Source organism: Antedon bifida, chromosome 11 (assembly GCF_963402885.1).
Source record: "Antedon bifida chromosome 11, ecAntBifi1.1, whole genome shotgun sequence".
Classification (NCBI taxonomy): Eukaryota; Metazoa; Echinodermata; class Crinoidea; order Comatulida; family Antedonidae; genus Antedon; species Antedon bifida.
The window spans coordinates 3,241,503-3,257,237 of NC_136236.1; the positions used below are offsets into that span (position 1 = coordinate 3,241,503).

Here is a 15,735-nt window from a genome sequence, read left to right on the forward strand (position 1 = left end):
TTGGGTCCCAAAGGTATCTACTACTTTAGCTTATCATTTTAATCGTTGTTATGCGCAATTTGACATTCTTAAAAATATAGGTCACCCTTTCACCTCAATTATGAATAAATCAGATCGCTGGCCATTATTAGCATATTATGTTAGGAGTAATAATGCCATACATTACCAATGTAATATAATATCATTATTATTAATATTAATACAAAGTAAACCACACGCAAAAAGACAACGCACACTACTGTATATGGAAAATAACTTTATTTACATATTAAAAAACTACCATTTTCAAATAAGTCATTTGACGTAATTAAATTCATTTCTTCATTTTTATTTCTCTATTTTTTTTATTACTTCATAATAGTTCACATTGAACGTTTTTCGCGATTTCATTCAGTATTACGGTTACGGTCGCAATTAAGAATAATTTGTTCAAATTTGAGACCCAAATTATCATGTTCAAATAATAGTTCAGAAACATAACTAACACGTCCATTCAATATTGTCTATTGGTTACGGTCGGTTACTATAATCAGTGTCCAATGACGAATGACACAAACTTCTGATTTCATTCTTTCTCCATTTGAAATTAAGAATAATTCGACCCAAATTATCATGTTCCAATAATAGTTCAGAAACATAATTAGCACGTCCATTCAATATTGTCTATTATAATTATCAGTATCCATTGGCGAATGACATAAACAAATCCATGTCGTCATTCTTTCTCCATTTGTTCATTCATGAGCACAAACGTATTGCAAAAGTTTGACACGGAACGTAAAATTAAACAAATACATACGAATGTACAAATAAACATTCAAGTCAAAATCATTTTTAGCTATGTAAAAGAAAAAACATCAATATGTAATTGGAATTGCCTTTTAAATTTTTTTAAAGTTATTTTTTTCCTTTTTGGACAATAAAAGTTTAGTACAATAAACCAAAATTAATGTTTTATTGTTTTTCTATACGAGAGGATGACGGTCACTTTCTAAGCCCGAAAGCGATGGTTGGTATATTTGTAGTACTCAACACCATGCCGACAAAGCGCGCTTTTCTCACGTTGATTTACTCCGTTGTATGATAACAGTAGATCATAAGGTGCAAACAGTACAAGTGAATTCTGCACCACGTGCGTATGATCTACATGGAAGGGAACTCCGATCGCATGCTCCTCTTTCAACCGGGGACAGTATAGCACCATTTTCATTAACTGGAAGAGAATTCGGTCTTGCTTCAGCCATTCTATCAACACAGACTGACGTCTGCCTGCCTTTACTTTCAAACGAACTAGCCATCAAGTATCCGTCGTATTCAGCAAGCCAGCCTACGGGGCAGATACTCGTTCCCGGTACCATCAGAACAGTGCTACGTTGAACAACACGACAGACTGCGCAGACGGCTCCTCGGTTGTGTAGCGCCCGTAACGGCATGAAATCAAGTGTGTTGTACTCGGTGCCAAATATAAATGCTCGTCTGTCCTGCTGCGTTGGTGGTAACGGACGGTGCAATACCGGATTGTGGGGAAGACATTGTAAATCCGCTAGACCGCCCTCATGGTTATGCCAAGAACCGCCAACAACACCTGAAAGATGACAATAATTTAGCATACTATTAGAAAAGTTAAAGAAATAAAACAGTCGTCACTTACAAATTAAATTGGTCATTCCTCAAAATTATGTCTTATGCTCTGTCTACACTATCAAACTTGTGATGTGCCCATATATGGACATGATGGTGTCATATCACTTTTTTTGTCAAACTAGTTTGATAGTGTAGACAGAGCTTTAGGTTATCGTATACATAACTTTCTTTAGTTACATACCTTGATATACTAATTCCGCAGACTTAGGACATATTCTCTTCCCCCAGCGTATATACGTATTTCCTATTGACCCGCAATTAGCTCCGTATAAATAGCCAGGCTGTCCACGGTCGCCTTTTAGCCCGGGAAGTCCTTGCATACCCTGTGGTCCAGCTAAACACAAATAAATAATGTAAACATAGATTAATTATTATAATATTTCTGTAAATAAAATTGATTGTTAAGAAGACACATTTCAACACATTTAACAAGTCAAATGCTTGTCTAATGCTTGCCTCATCAATAAAGCTTGATTCTCACTAGGAAACAACGCAAGGACGTAAACAAAACATAAGCGTGTTGACCAATCATAAGAGATAGTTTGAATAATCCATCACTTGTGATTGGTCAACTCAATTACGCTGCGTTACATCTTCGTGTTCCGTCTCTAGTGGAAACCAAGCATTATGTAAAAACATTGTTCAATGCATTCACACAATCTACAATGGATCAATGGAATATAGTTAAGGAAGATATTAAGTGGGACAAAATTGATTTTAGTAGCAAGTCTTTGGCACTAGTGTGACTAATGTATAAGCTTGTGGCCTATACGATAAAATCATAATTTTAATAACACCTCTCGAGATTTCAATACAGCCAAAAAAAGAACCTGGATAGAAATTACAATATACTTACGCAGGCCAGGCGTTCCATCGTGCCCATTCCTTCCCGCCTCTCCAATCGGTCCAGTCGGGCCTGGCAAACCGTCTCGTCCATCTCGCCCATCTTTTCCTCGTAGGACTATTGTGGGGATTTGAACCCCGCTCGTACCTGTTTTTGTCGTCTGTTTACTTACAGTCTGGTAAAAATCTGGTTCAAAAAATAATTATAATGATTTTTATTGTTGAAATGTTTTTCAGGTTGAAACAACTTACATACTTTATAAAACAAAGCAAATCATTTTATAGAAAAAAAAATTGTATCAAGTTTGTCATATGTAATTGAACCTGTCCTCTCCTCTGTCACTCACAGGTCGAGCATCAGACTTTTAGACCACAAAACCATAATATATTAGTTTTTTTTACCTCACATATATGCATATATTCTAGCCAGAAATACATACAACGTAGGCCTGTGTAATTTTATTAGGGACTTATATTAGAATAGCACGCCTCATTGTAAATTAAATTAGTAAGGTTAAAGGTACAATTATATCAGTCATTCCCTGAAAATAGGGTAATCCCTTCTAGTACATGGTTTCATAATTGAAACTGATCCTGAATATTAATATTACCAAAGTTAATAGTGCAATGTGTCTTTAGAGCTCGGGTGGGGCTGACAGACAGACAGACTGTCACTGGGGGACCAGTTAGTGACATTCAATATGGTTACATTTGTGACAGATGGAATTTGAAATGAAAAACTACATTTGATAGCATATTCCACTTGACAACGCCTAAAGAAACATTTGGCTTTTCTCACGATATTTTGAGATGGTCATCTAACAAGTTTAAAATGTGTGATGGGAATTATAAAACAAGCATTGAAACTCTGTTACAAGGCAGATAACAAACTACATAAATAATTTTAAAACATTTTAAAATTCTTAATTTATGCCTTTCGATATCATAATAGCGAACTATTAGAGAAAGTGTCATATCATCATGTACTAGATGAAATGCAAAATGTGTTCTACAAATAGTTCCAGACTTTGCTAGGTGGATATTTTCCTTTGTATATGGAGTGTCAGACAGATACTGTCTAACATCTACTGAACTGAAAACAATCAAAATTGGTGTTGAGGGGATTGAAAATAATATAAAGCATAAGATATACTTATAGATATTATCTAGTGTAGGTATATGTTTCTTTTTGAAAATATGAGAAATAGATGGTAATTAAAGATGAGTCAAGTTGGATAAAAGAAAGTGCGATATATAGTTGTTACTCTGGGAATTGTATACAGAGAGTGACAACGTGTAGCCAGACAAAGTGCAGACAACGTCAAGTTACTGGACTGGGCTAAGATGAGGTCAAGAAGCTAGCAAAACACACAAAGCAGTTTATACATACACAAAGAAAAACATTTAAAAAAATTATTGGACTGCAACGTACTAAATTAATTTGTTTTAAAGCCAGAAGTGACCTTCCCATGGAAAGAGGTGGTGTTCTGTTCTTTGCTACTTGTCTTCAGTACGGGAACTATTGAACTGTTGATTGCCTACAGAGGGGGTAGTTGTGTTTTTTGCTACTATCATAACCATTTCAAAACATTATTTGCACTATATCGTACTAAACTAATCTGTTTAAAAGCCATCAGTGGTCTGTTCATAAGGAGCTGCTAGTATAGTAGTTTTATAGAAGTATTTCATGAAAAATAAAGGTGTATTTTATTGATGATGGTAATAATAATATTCCAGTACGAGACGGTAACTATTGAACAGCCGATTGCCAATAGAGGGGGTAGTTGTGTTTTTTGCTGCTATCAGAAATTGTTGTAAAATCATTTTCATTCTTTTATCGACTTATACTGTCCTAAATAACTTATTTCAAAGCAAGAAGTTACTTTCCCAAGAAACGGTGCTAGGATACTAATTTTACAAATGTATTTAACAAATAATAAAAGTGTAGGCCTAGGCATATTATCATTTCTGTCCGTACGGGAACTATTGTAGTGAAGTTAAAAATAGAGGGGGTAGTTGTGTTTTTTTTGTGCTTTTAGAAGAATTTTTTAATATCATTGCACTACAATACCCTATAATTATAATAATATAATTAGCAGTGATTTGCTGCTTAAAAGGCGGCTGTCCTCTATTTTTTAGATACGCCTCCTAAAATAATTTCATAAAAAAACTTACCGTTAGCGGATGATCCATCCACAAAATGTATTTCTGTGGGTTGCCCTTCGACTATCGATCGTTTTTGTATATTTTTCTTTTCAAATTCTTCGCTATTAGTTTTATTTTTTAATTGTAATAACTCCTCCTGTAAAATAAAGATTATAAATATATTTATAATATACAGTCACAGTTGTCTTTGTTTTGCTTTTGATGTTGTTTGTACCATTTTATAAAGCGCTATGTAAATAACGACGCTTAATAAAAGAAAAAGAAAGAAAAACGATCAGAAAGAAGTTTCGTTTTAATGTGATTCATCATGATGTATACATTAATGTATTATCATTTTATTTAAAATCAGTTGATGCTCCCTTAGGCTCTCTGGTGAATACGTAATTGGCTGTATTGGCTGCAGCCGGTGTTGGGTACAGGCGGAAGAACGGACTGAACTGGTGCAGCCTTGAAAAACAGACGGAAACTAGAAAAGGCCTAGAAAAATGTATAGTTTCTAATGATGATCTAATCCTATCCTATCTTATCATTTCATATTCGTACCACTCATAACATATTTATTATTTTAATGGGACAGTTCAATCTTTAAAATGGGAGTCGTTATATTTCTTTTGATATTATTTTTTTAACTGGTATTGAACAACAATCCAGACGGAGTTTTGACTTAGTATTAGTAAAAAGATAAATATTTCGGCACGTATGGCGTTTCATACGTATACTACTTGAGCTTGTATTTCAGACAAACATCGAAACGCCTAAACATTCCCTATACAGTCAGGAACACATGCAGTCACATTTTTTTAATTCAATATTTCATTCCCATTTGCATTTCTTTAGGGTCAAAGAACTCCGCACTTTTATATAAAAGGTGTGGTCTGATATATTATTCGCAGTTTTACTAACACCTGTTGTACAATTCAATGATATCACATGTAGTGTGCCGATGTGACACACCTGTTACAGGTGTATAGTACACATGTGGTTTCAGTAATGCAATTGACTCAACGTAATACGGTACTTCTTCGTCATGTAGGCCTAATGCGCGTACTAGCTCGTCCTATCTTTCACGTTGACCTAGTGCCATAATATGATATATTTCCCACGATAGTAGGCCTAGAGCTGTATAATTTGTTCCCAGAAGAGAACATTAAAATGGTCGTGTCGGGCGCAGCTTTCGAGTGAACATTTTACTTTTCTTTTCTGTATATCGTGTTTTTCTGTTGCAGTTTAAATATAATTGCTCTTTTATGTTAAATATTTCACTTTGGTGAGAAAGGCGAGGGACTGTACGATTGATTAACAATACAATCTGCACGTACAAAAACGTGTACAAGATGAAGATAAGTATCACTGAGTAATAAAACGTGTTATCCAATATGCCTACGGTTATCAAAAATGAAAACCAATGTTTAATTCATTATTATACAAATTATAGCATTTATTTAATTTGTCCTGAGGCGTGACCTTGATATTAGTGTAACCTAACAAGGGAAATAACAAATGATGTTTTGTTATTATAGAGTAATAATACAAATTAGATGACTAAACGTGTGTACACGAATTAACTAATGGTTCACGGATGCGCGCGGCTTTCCTAAACCTTGGTTCACACTCTAGTGACGCAACGTAAAAAATTGCCCTTCCAATATGTGTGTTTGCCCCCGCCTGGGATGTTTGCAGCACAGTTGCGTCGTCGGTGTCCACTTGTGATTACGCAATACAGAATTTTGCGTCGCTGCGTTGCGTTCTAGTGGGAACCACGCTTAAAAGTTTACCGTATGCTATACCTGGTTGAGGGCAGCATATAGACACAACATAAATAATAATTAAATGTGCGGAAACAGATGAAGAAATTAAACAGAAACTGAACACACACACATGCACGATATTATTTGAGATTATGTTTACAGTACTTTGTACACAAACGGGTTTCTTTTTGTGTACCTGTACGAGCAAAGCACTCGACGATGTTGTTTTGGTGTGGAATGCGTCACATTATGTACGGTACTATTAGGCCCTAATACAATATTCTACAGTTGTAAACATAAAGCAGATACAAACGCTTAACTCCTTTATTAAATCATACAACATAGAGAAACAATAATACTACAGAGCATTGGCGTATTAACTTAGCTTGATTGCCACTTTTGGACACAACGCTATATGCCCAACACAAGCGAGTCGACCAATCACAAGCGACAGTTCGGATGATCCACCGCGTCCTGATTGGTCAAATTATTTGCGATGCGCTTACAGACAAGTGTGACAGGCCCACGCACATTATTTCATTCATATTAAACAAAAGAAATATACTGTTTCACCCAGCCCTACTTTCTACTACCATTGGACACAGACGAATTTATTCAATTGTAATCTAATAATAGGCTTCTTAATATGGAAATGTTATAGCCTGGTACACGGGATGCTGAGTCTGCGATATTTTCTATAAGGAAATATCACAGTCAATCAACAATGAGAGATAAACAAAACAGACGACAAAAACATTAATTATTTGTGGCAATTGGATCAATTGTCTCAAAACGTTAAGCGTGGTTTACACTAGAACGCAACGCACTGACGTATCAACGCAAAGTGATTGTGTAATAACAAGTGGGAACCGACGACAAAAACATTAATTATTAATTGTGGCAATTGGAACAAGTTTATTGAAGAGTAAGATCACTGCACATGTTAAGTGGATAGATCTTATACCGAAGTTTGTTGCAACAGTGAATTAAGCTTCCGAAAGCGTAAGACCTGCAGCAGTCAGAGCTATGTAACAAGTTGCTACTAAAGCGTGGTTCCCACTAGAACGCAACGCAACGACGTATCGACGCAAAGTGCTGTATTGCATAATCACAAGTGGGAACCGACGACGCAACAGTGCTGCAAACATCGCAGGTTTGATTTCACGCAGGCTGGGGAAAACACAATTATTAGGACATTTTCTTACGTTGCGTAGATTGCGCTACGTTGCGTCGCCAGTGAGAACCACGCTTTACTACGAAGCAAAGGATAACATGATTGAACATAAGTTCATTCGAATGTCACACAATGTCTAAGACACGTACGTTTGAGGATCGAGCGCTCTTCCTGTGCTTTCAAATTGCTTTGCACAGTGTGTTACAGGCGGAAGTGCTGTGTTTAAGTCGTCGCACAACCCATCAATAACATACCTTTATTCAAATTACTTACGGCAAAATAATTGTCAAGATTTGTTTAATGAATCACACAACTATAAAGGTTGTCAAAAGCCATTCAGCAAAAATAATAAATTATTTTAATTTTGAGAAATCATAATTCAATATTTAATACCATTTATGTAAGCAATACATAGTAACACAGTGCAATTCAATCTAAATAGGCACATAATAAAAAACAACAATTGTCCATGTCCATTAGACCATACTCCTACTTACTAGTCTTTAGTGCAATAAAGTGTATTCACACACAGAACTAAGAAAGAAAAATTTAAAAAATAACATAAACAAGACTTGAACCCAGAACTCTACTATTGGAAGGTGAATGCATACCCATTAGACCACACTCCAATTTTCCAGTTTTTAGTGCAATTACATGTAATCACACACAGAACTAAAAAACCCAACTTTTCTCTGATCGGAGTGATCTCTTAATGTATTCTAATATTGTATCAATTTACCAAAACAAAAATAATGATTCCATAGAAATGATCGAATCTAATCATTTCATTACTACAAGGTCGAAGTTCAAGATAATATCATCGAAATTAATATAATATCCTGTATTTATAAAGCGCCCAATGTTGTGGAACTTACCCTGGTCATTTCTCGATCATCCATGTATGGACATGATGATTTTATATCACTACCATATTTGAGCATACAACTACCATATTTAAGCATATCACTACCATATTTGGGCACATCACACTAGTTTGATAGTGTAGACAAAGCTTAACAGTTGACCCTACTTTTTAGGTTTACTATTATTAACGTTTCATAGAAAGCTTCCAACGGATTTATATAAATCTAAAAATAGATCATACCTGTTACTATCTGTATAATGTGAATCGGCTTTGACCTCAATGTAGGAAATTACGAATCATTTTCTTTACCAGCTTAAACCGTTTGCATGTGTTGGGCTGTGTTATCATTCTAACAATTTGCTTTATTAGGTAAAACTATAAATTATTTTATTTGGCAAGGAAAGATGTTAAAGAATTACTATTATATTAATGTTAATAGTAATGATATGGGTTGGATAGTAGGATTAAATACTTTGGTTATGAACTAGTGCATCGTATATAATCTATACTATAATAGAGAGAGTTGTTCGGCTACATGTTGCACAACTAATGTTTGCTATTGCGTTCATTCCGGAATTGGGGATAATTGTTGGGACGGCTGGTTGAGGGGGACTCAATCCGGGGCGGGTATATCTCTGTCAGGTAGATTCATTCTTGAATATTTTACTTTTAATTATGTTTAAAAATGAAAGAAAAATGAAGATCAATTTTTAAAAAAGACTTTGAATAGGCAATTTTGTAGTTTTAATACATTCAATCACTTTCGTAGAAAAACTTTTTGTTTGGTTAAAGTGAATAACTATTATGTGACATTAAAAATTATTTAAAATATTTCAGGTGGACAATACATCTTTAACCACGATGTACAGTTCTTTGGGTTTTTTTTAAAAGCCTATCTCTCTTTTGTCTTAGTCCAAGATTTCCTCGTTTTACCAAATACAGTTAATACAGTATTACAGTATTTCTATTCTATGGATATTGAAATACTCGAAACTGTCCTTTTATTTTGTTTCCCTAATTAATAAAGTTAATTTCGTTTTTAAAAAACTTATTTAAATGTTTGTATTGATATAACACTGTAAGTTGTGATAAGGGTTTGACCCACATTTAACCTTTATTTGACCTATATTTGGTAGTTCCAGTGAAAATAAAAACGGTATCGTTATGGAAATGATCAATTGAACTTTACGAATTGTTATTTCCTTCGTAAATAGATTGTCGTGTTTTAGTTGATTACTGGGTAGTAAATTACAAGGCAGAATTGCTATACTATTATAAGTGGCAGAGACAACACTTAGTACAACACCAAGGCAATTTAAGTTGGTTAGATAATAAATAATAATAATAATATGGATTTATAAAGCGCACATACCACTCAATAGTGCTTCTAAAGGCGCGTTAAAAATATACAATATACAATTGTTGACACGGTTCAAGATTAAGAATTGATGGAACTGTTGACAATTTAGAAAGATAAGATATTTTATTGAAGAACAAATTGTGTAAATTTTAGTATCGGAGAAACTTAGTGCTAAAGCAGAATTGATATAGGTCCAATTGACCAATTAATTAAGATACAGTAGAACCCATATTAAGGGACAGCTTTGAGACCCAAAATAGTGTCCTCTTTTCTTTTTCTTTCTTTATTTCCATTCATTATACACACTCATAAACATACATAAACATAGTACAAAGATTTAAAAAAAAAGAATGGAAAGGGGGAATCATTAACTTAACATGGGTATCCCCTAAATGGGGGTATCCAAAGTAGGGGTTATATTGTAGATATAATGGCATTGTATTTAAATTGCACACAAGGAACATGAAACATAACAACCAGTGACCGAATTACGAATTATTTATAAAAGTATATAATATGGAAATTAATTCGATAAAAACTATTAAACAAATTATAAGGCCCTACAGTTATCGAAATATATAAATATTAACTTTAATGGTTATATAATATGCAAGTATGAATTGAAAAACTTTATTTATTAGGACTATAAGTACATAATTCATATAATTTAAAGGAAAACATATAAACATAACATATTTTATAAATATTATGTCTATTTTTTCAACGTGATTATTACATCAATTTCAATGAGTCTAATTGTGAAAATGTTGTGAAGAGATAAACATTAATGTGATAATGAAAACAATTCGTAATTCACATAATGTAATGCGTTTTAAATAAGCTTAAATGACGCAATTATGAGGGTTATCGGACGCAACATTACTGATAACAGAATCAATAGCTTTAAAACATTATTTTCCATAATAAGATTTATCGCAAATAGCTTGATTTCGCGAGAAACGTCATTGCACAATGCATGATGGGAAGGGTTTGGGAGCAAACGTCACGACGCGTACGTACAAACAACAAATCACGTACGTACTCGTCGACGTTTGCTCCCAAACCTTCCCACCATGCATTGTGCAATGACGTCGCGCATGCTATTTGCGATAAACTCTATGATGACAAAGCTTTTTATTTTACAAATTAAAATAATTATTTACGAATAATGACAAACATTTAAACGGAAACTACAAAACAAATAAACACACACGTTTTAATAATTGCATTTGGTAATGACGGTTGGCTGATGAATAGGTTATTAGATCACTGTAATAGATGGAAATTACTAAATATTCCCAATTACCTCTTTTTATCAATTATCGCTAATCCAAATCGGCACTAATTCATTCCATAGTACAACATTAAAGAGCTCAATTAATTTAGAAATTGGATAGATTCATGTTATGTGAGTCAAAAGATCATTGCCGTAATTTTTGGGCGTTTTCGCTATAATTAGATTCAGGAATCACATTAATATTGTATAGCAATTGAAAATACAACATACGAGTTCATATTCAACGTACATCATGATTTGATGAATGTGTATGTTTGCCATTAATAAACTGATAAATGTATTATTACTGAAATGTGCGATCATTTTTAATTATGTTATCAATATTTGGGAATATGAAAGAAATTCAATTCAATTATTTTATTTTATTTTGTCAAGCACTCTTATAGCTCGAACATCGTCTTGCATTCCACAGTACGACACCAAGGGGAAAAATAAAAAACATGGAAATAGTCAAAAATATCATACAAATGTAGAGAATCAGTGTCATATAAAAATTGGATAAAAGGTATGTTTCACCTGACAATTTTCATTGAAAAGAAAAAAAAGAATTTCGTTATATAGTTTTCATTATTCTACCACTTCTGTTAAACACAACATATTTGTTGAAAGGTTTTTTTAAATAATATAATATAACCATATCATAAGAATATTACTATTATGAAACTTTCTATTAATTCTGTGATAACAGTTTCGTCAACAATTAAGTGATCTTATGAAGTTACTGGAGCGTGTAATATGACGTCATAAGCCTGTGAAATTGAACTTTTACTCCGTCAGTATGTATGTAAGTATTGTTCTTCTTAATTTGAATTGAAAATAACATATTTTAATGTTTAATGAATCAACGTCTGTGGTATAAGTTTAATATAAAAAAAAAAGAATTAGAACTATAAAGCGGATGCTTAAGACGTGATCATATCAAGTTTGAACTTTGACATTACATATCAATGTCACGTATAAACTTAAAAAATAGACCACTTCATGTGGTATACATTATAAGCAAGAAATTAGTACTGGAGAGTATGTGATATACGGACAGAATTAGCAAGTTTTAGTTGTACCGTGGTAATTAAGATTCGAAGACCTGAGCTTAAGTGAAACTTTGGTTCATATTGATTACGGTTCAGGAAAAGATAGTCTGACGAAATGAAAGTGGTGAAAAGGTGAAAACAAACGTGAGAGGTAATTTACACAGGTTTTGTCGTCGATACTTTCCGGTTAGACAACAAATTATTTAGTGACACGTATTTACTGCCACGACCGATCGATGATGACAGAAATAAACTTTGTAAAAATTGTAAAAGAAAACCCCAGAAATACCAAAACTTTGGATATTGGAAAAAGAAGAAATTAAGCCCTGTCTACACTATCAAACTTTATGTTATCTAGAGACCACTTGTTTGTTTAAGTCTTCGGTAGTTTTGGTCACCAAAGTAGAATCAAACTTAAATTAAACTCTGCCTACACTATCAAAGTTTATATGTGATATACCCATATATGGACACGATGACATCATATCACTACCATATTGGGCACATCAAACTTTTTTTTGTCAAACTAGTTTCATAGTGTGGACAGAGCTTTAGAAAGAAGTATAGTACTGCACTATAAAATTAATCTAAGATACTTTTTTACCTAATAGATGACAGTATTACCTCCTCCTCCCAACTCATGTACATACAATTATACAAATTAATCAATATGCTATTAAGTTACACATAGTAAGTTTGCTTTCCTCGTAAGCACACACCTTTTCGCACCTGCGCATTTGAATTCAACTGAATGTTTGCTGGATTTGTTGAATTAGTGTAAAATCTAATATAATATCTAATTTAATTATGCATAAAAAGAGGTCTATGATGTGGTAGAAGGCGACTGATTGTCTGTAAGTCAGGACTTAACATCCAGAATATCCTTACGTGGCGGGCATTTAAAAAAGTAAAAGGTCTAAAAGATTAACCCTATAAAAATGTCCATTTATCGCTGCCTTTGGGTTCTGTCAACCTTGATAATATTTATAACTTCAACTTTTTTTACGAAGGAAAATTCATGATGGTACGAATGTTAAAACCTTTCTATGGAACATGTTTGCTATCATGAGAATTTCATGGAGTGGAAAAAACAACAGAGTACTGCTGAAACAATAAACAGAATATTACGAAAGGCAATTGTTTTGAATAATTATTCGACCTAAAATTAAGGTCATATTTTCTAAAATAAAGATGTTAATGATATGGTTTTGAGTCACGGATAACTCGCAAAAAACGAACAGAGTTTATTACGAAAGGCTTGTTTTGAATAATTATTCGACCTAAAATATTTTTATAAAAATAAAGATATTAATCATATGGTTTTGAGTGACGGAAAACTACTACACGTGGCAAGAATATTTACCCTTGGGTTTCTCTACAAACGTAAGTGAACCGACCGATCTTTATCACCGTCACTACATATTACCGCGACAAAACATTACCTTCTTCCTATTATTAAAGTTTTCGTTTTCGTGCCAATTTTGGACACAGTGGATGTCAATTAGAGTTTCACGAAAGCAAAAATTATGAAAATTAATTGTTTCGATTATTCAATTACACCTGCTTAGAAGTAAGCTGACTACCTAAGTATCTATAAGTAGAAACATAATTGCGAATAAGTGGACGTGATTATATCGAATCAACGTACATATTTTAACAAATTAAAATAATATTTAACAAGATGTATTGCGTATTGAATTTGAAAGTACAGGAGGTCGCAAAAGAAGTGTATGAGTTATTTATTAAAAAGAATATTTCTACTGAACATGCCAAACGAAATTATTCATACAAAAAGTAAAACAAAAACATTATTGTTGCTTTTTAAAGACACAACTCTCTCTTTACACGAATGTTTTGGATATTGTTTTTTTTTCAATTAACGTTTAAAAAAAACTGCAATTGTTACGTAATCTTAAAAATGTGGGTGTATTTTTAGAGTAACCATTTTAAAATTATTTTACTATGTAAAATTTTACAATACTGTGAAATTGTTACCACATTTTAGGTTAAAAGATACTTTAATCACACGCGGAATACTCGCATTTTTCGAGTAAAAGTTTACTATCTTCTATAAACACTTGTGTTACCGTATATCGTGCATCATACGCACATTACACGCGTGTCTGACACGAAACTCACCTGCAGACGATAAATATTTGTTTGTAATTCCATGAGTATTTTTTCTTGGTGCAAGATCGTTGCTTCTTGCTGAACCAATCGACTCTCATGTTTTTGAAATTGCACATCTAACGAACCAGTCCTTACAGAAATCGTTGGAAAAATCAAAGCTAGTACCACCATTACCCCAACACTCAACGCCAGAGCAAACTGTGACACACTTTTAATCTGGCTAATTTTCCAGTTTATTTGTTCCACAGATAACTTGTCTGTTTGTCTGTTTGCCTGTAAAATAAACGGCATTTGATCGTCGGTACGTATTCCAAGATTCATCTTGCTTTTTTAAATCGCAGACGGTAAAATGTATACACTCCAATGTGGTTTATTTGGCGCGATAATGTGTTCTACTAAGTTGTCGTCAGCAGAATTAGGATAAAGCTGTTTCGATCCATTTCAGGAGTGAGCCAATCGGGGAGGAATCAGTGCAGACAAGGAGCTAATGTCGAGGCGGCTTTAAACGTAGCACTGACAAGCTTCTGACTGTGTCTCACTATTTTCAGTACAGGACTTTACCGAGTCGTACTGCTGTTGTACTATACAAAATATCGATATAGAGGAAATTCAATTATCGAGCCTGATGCTGATTTGTGACTGCCCTGCGATTGACTGCTGTTCACCAATCTCATACTATTACTATGCCTCTTAACTCGTCGTTTAAATAGACAAATGTATTAGTTACATACTTAACCATTTCATTATAGCCTACTGTTATTAAAACCCGACTGACTATTGTGTCAATATCATTGAAAAAGTAAATATATGCGGTTTAAATATTTAGCCAAGTTTCTTCAAGATAAACAGGGTTGTTTTTTCTTTTTAAAAGGGTTTAGTCTTTGTTTATTCAGTACTCTTCGAAATACATTTTGTTTATGGTTTCAATGACATGGAGGGAGGCATTCATAGTGCGTCTTAAGTGTGTGTGCCCAAATATGGTAGCGATATGCCCAAATATGGTAGCGATATGCTTAAATATGGTAGCGATATGACATCATCATGTCCATTATATGGGCACATCACATTTTGTTGTCACATAAAATTTGATAGTTTCGACAGAGCTTTAAAAAGTCAACTTATAATACCGAAAACATCATGTTGACATAAAATATTGATGTCCAAAATCTGGAATTTCTCAGTATAAAAATCGGAAAATCAGAAGTGTTTTTCAAGCATACTTTTAGTTCCAAAAGTAACAAACTCGACTCATCCCAAGTTTTTAGAAATTCACGCGGCGTCAGTTAATTAAGAAAGGATGTAATTAATTCATCTTTCGATTCCATTGGCAGCAAAAAAATTAAAAGTGAAAAAAAAAAACTAGGTGACCGTATTATGTGACAAAATAAACACACACATACATAATTGTCATTTCATCTTCCAAAGTACAATTTGTATCACCTTATAGTTCCCATGGGAATTACGCTCGAGTTTCCGT

The 15,735-nt window shown here is 33.5% G+C and overlaps 1 protein-coding gene across 1 annotated transcript; it reads right to left on the reverse strand.

Annotated features, from left to right (window-relative positions):
- Positions 1–241: 241 nt before the first annotated feature.
- Positions 242–14,916, reverse strand: LOC144855659 (uncharacterized). The gene is made up of 5 exons (XM_078713573.1): positions 14,268–14,916; positions 4,663–4,789; positions 2,501–2,674; positions 1,826–1,978; positions 242–1,585 (listed from the first exon to the last, which is right to left on the reverse strand). Exons 1-5 carry the CDS (start codon positions 14,577–14,579, stop codon positions 1,095–1,097), a joined length of 1,257 nt encoding a protein of 418 aa, XP_078569699.1. The 5' UTR covers positions 14,580–14,916; the 3' UTR covers positions 242–1,094.
- Between the last annotated feature and the right edge of the window lie 819 nt (positions 14,917–15,735).

Bases quoted from the DNA above. Each gene is read 5' to 3' on its own strand.
- LOC144855659 (XM_078713573.1), bottom strand. From the start codon at position 14,579: ATGAATCTTGGAATACGTACCGACGATCAAATGCCGTTTATTTTACAG. The intron at 4,790-14,267 runs GTGAGTTTCGTG...TTTATTTTACAG, and splicing joins CAAATATTTATCGTCTGCAG to GAGGAGTTATTACAATTAAA. The intron at 1,586-1,825 runs GTATGTAACTAA...GTCATCTTTCAG, and splicing joins TGCGGAATTAGTATATCAAG to GTGTTGTTGGCGGTTCTTGG.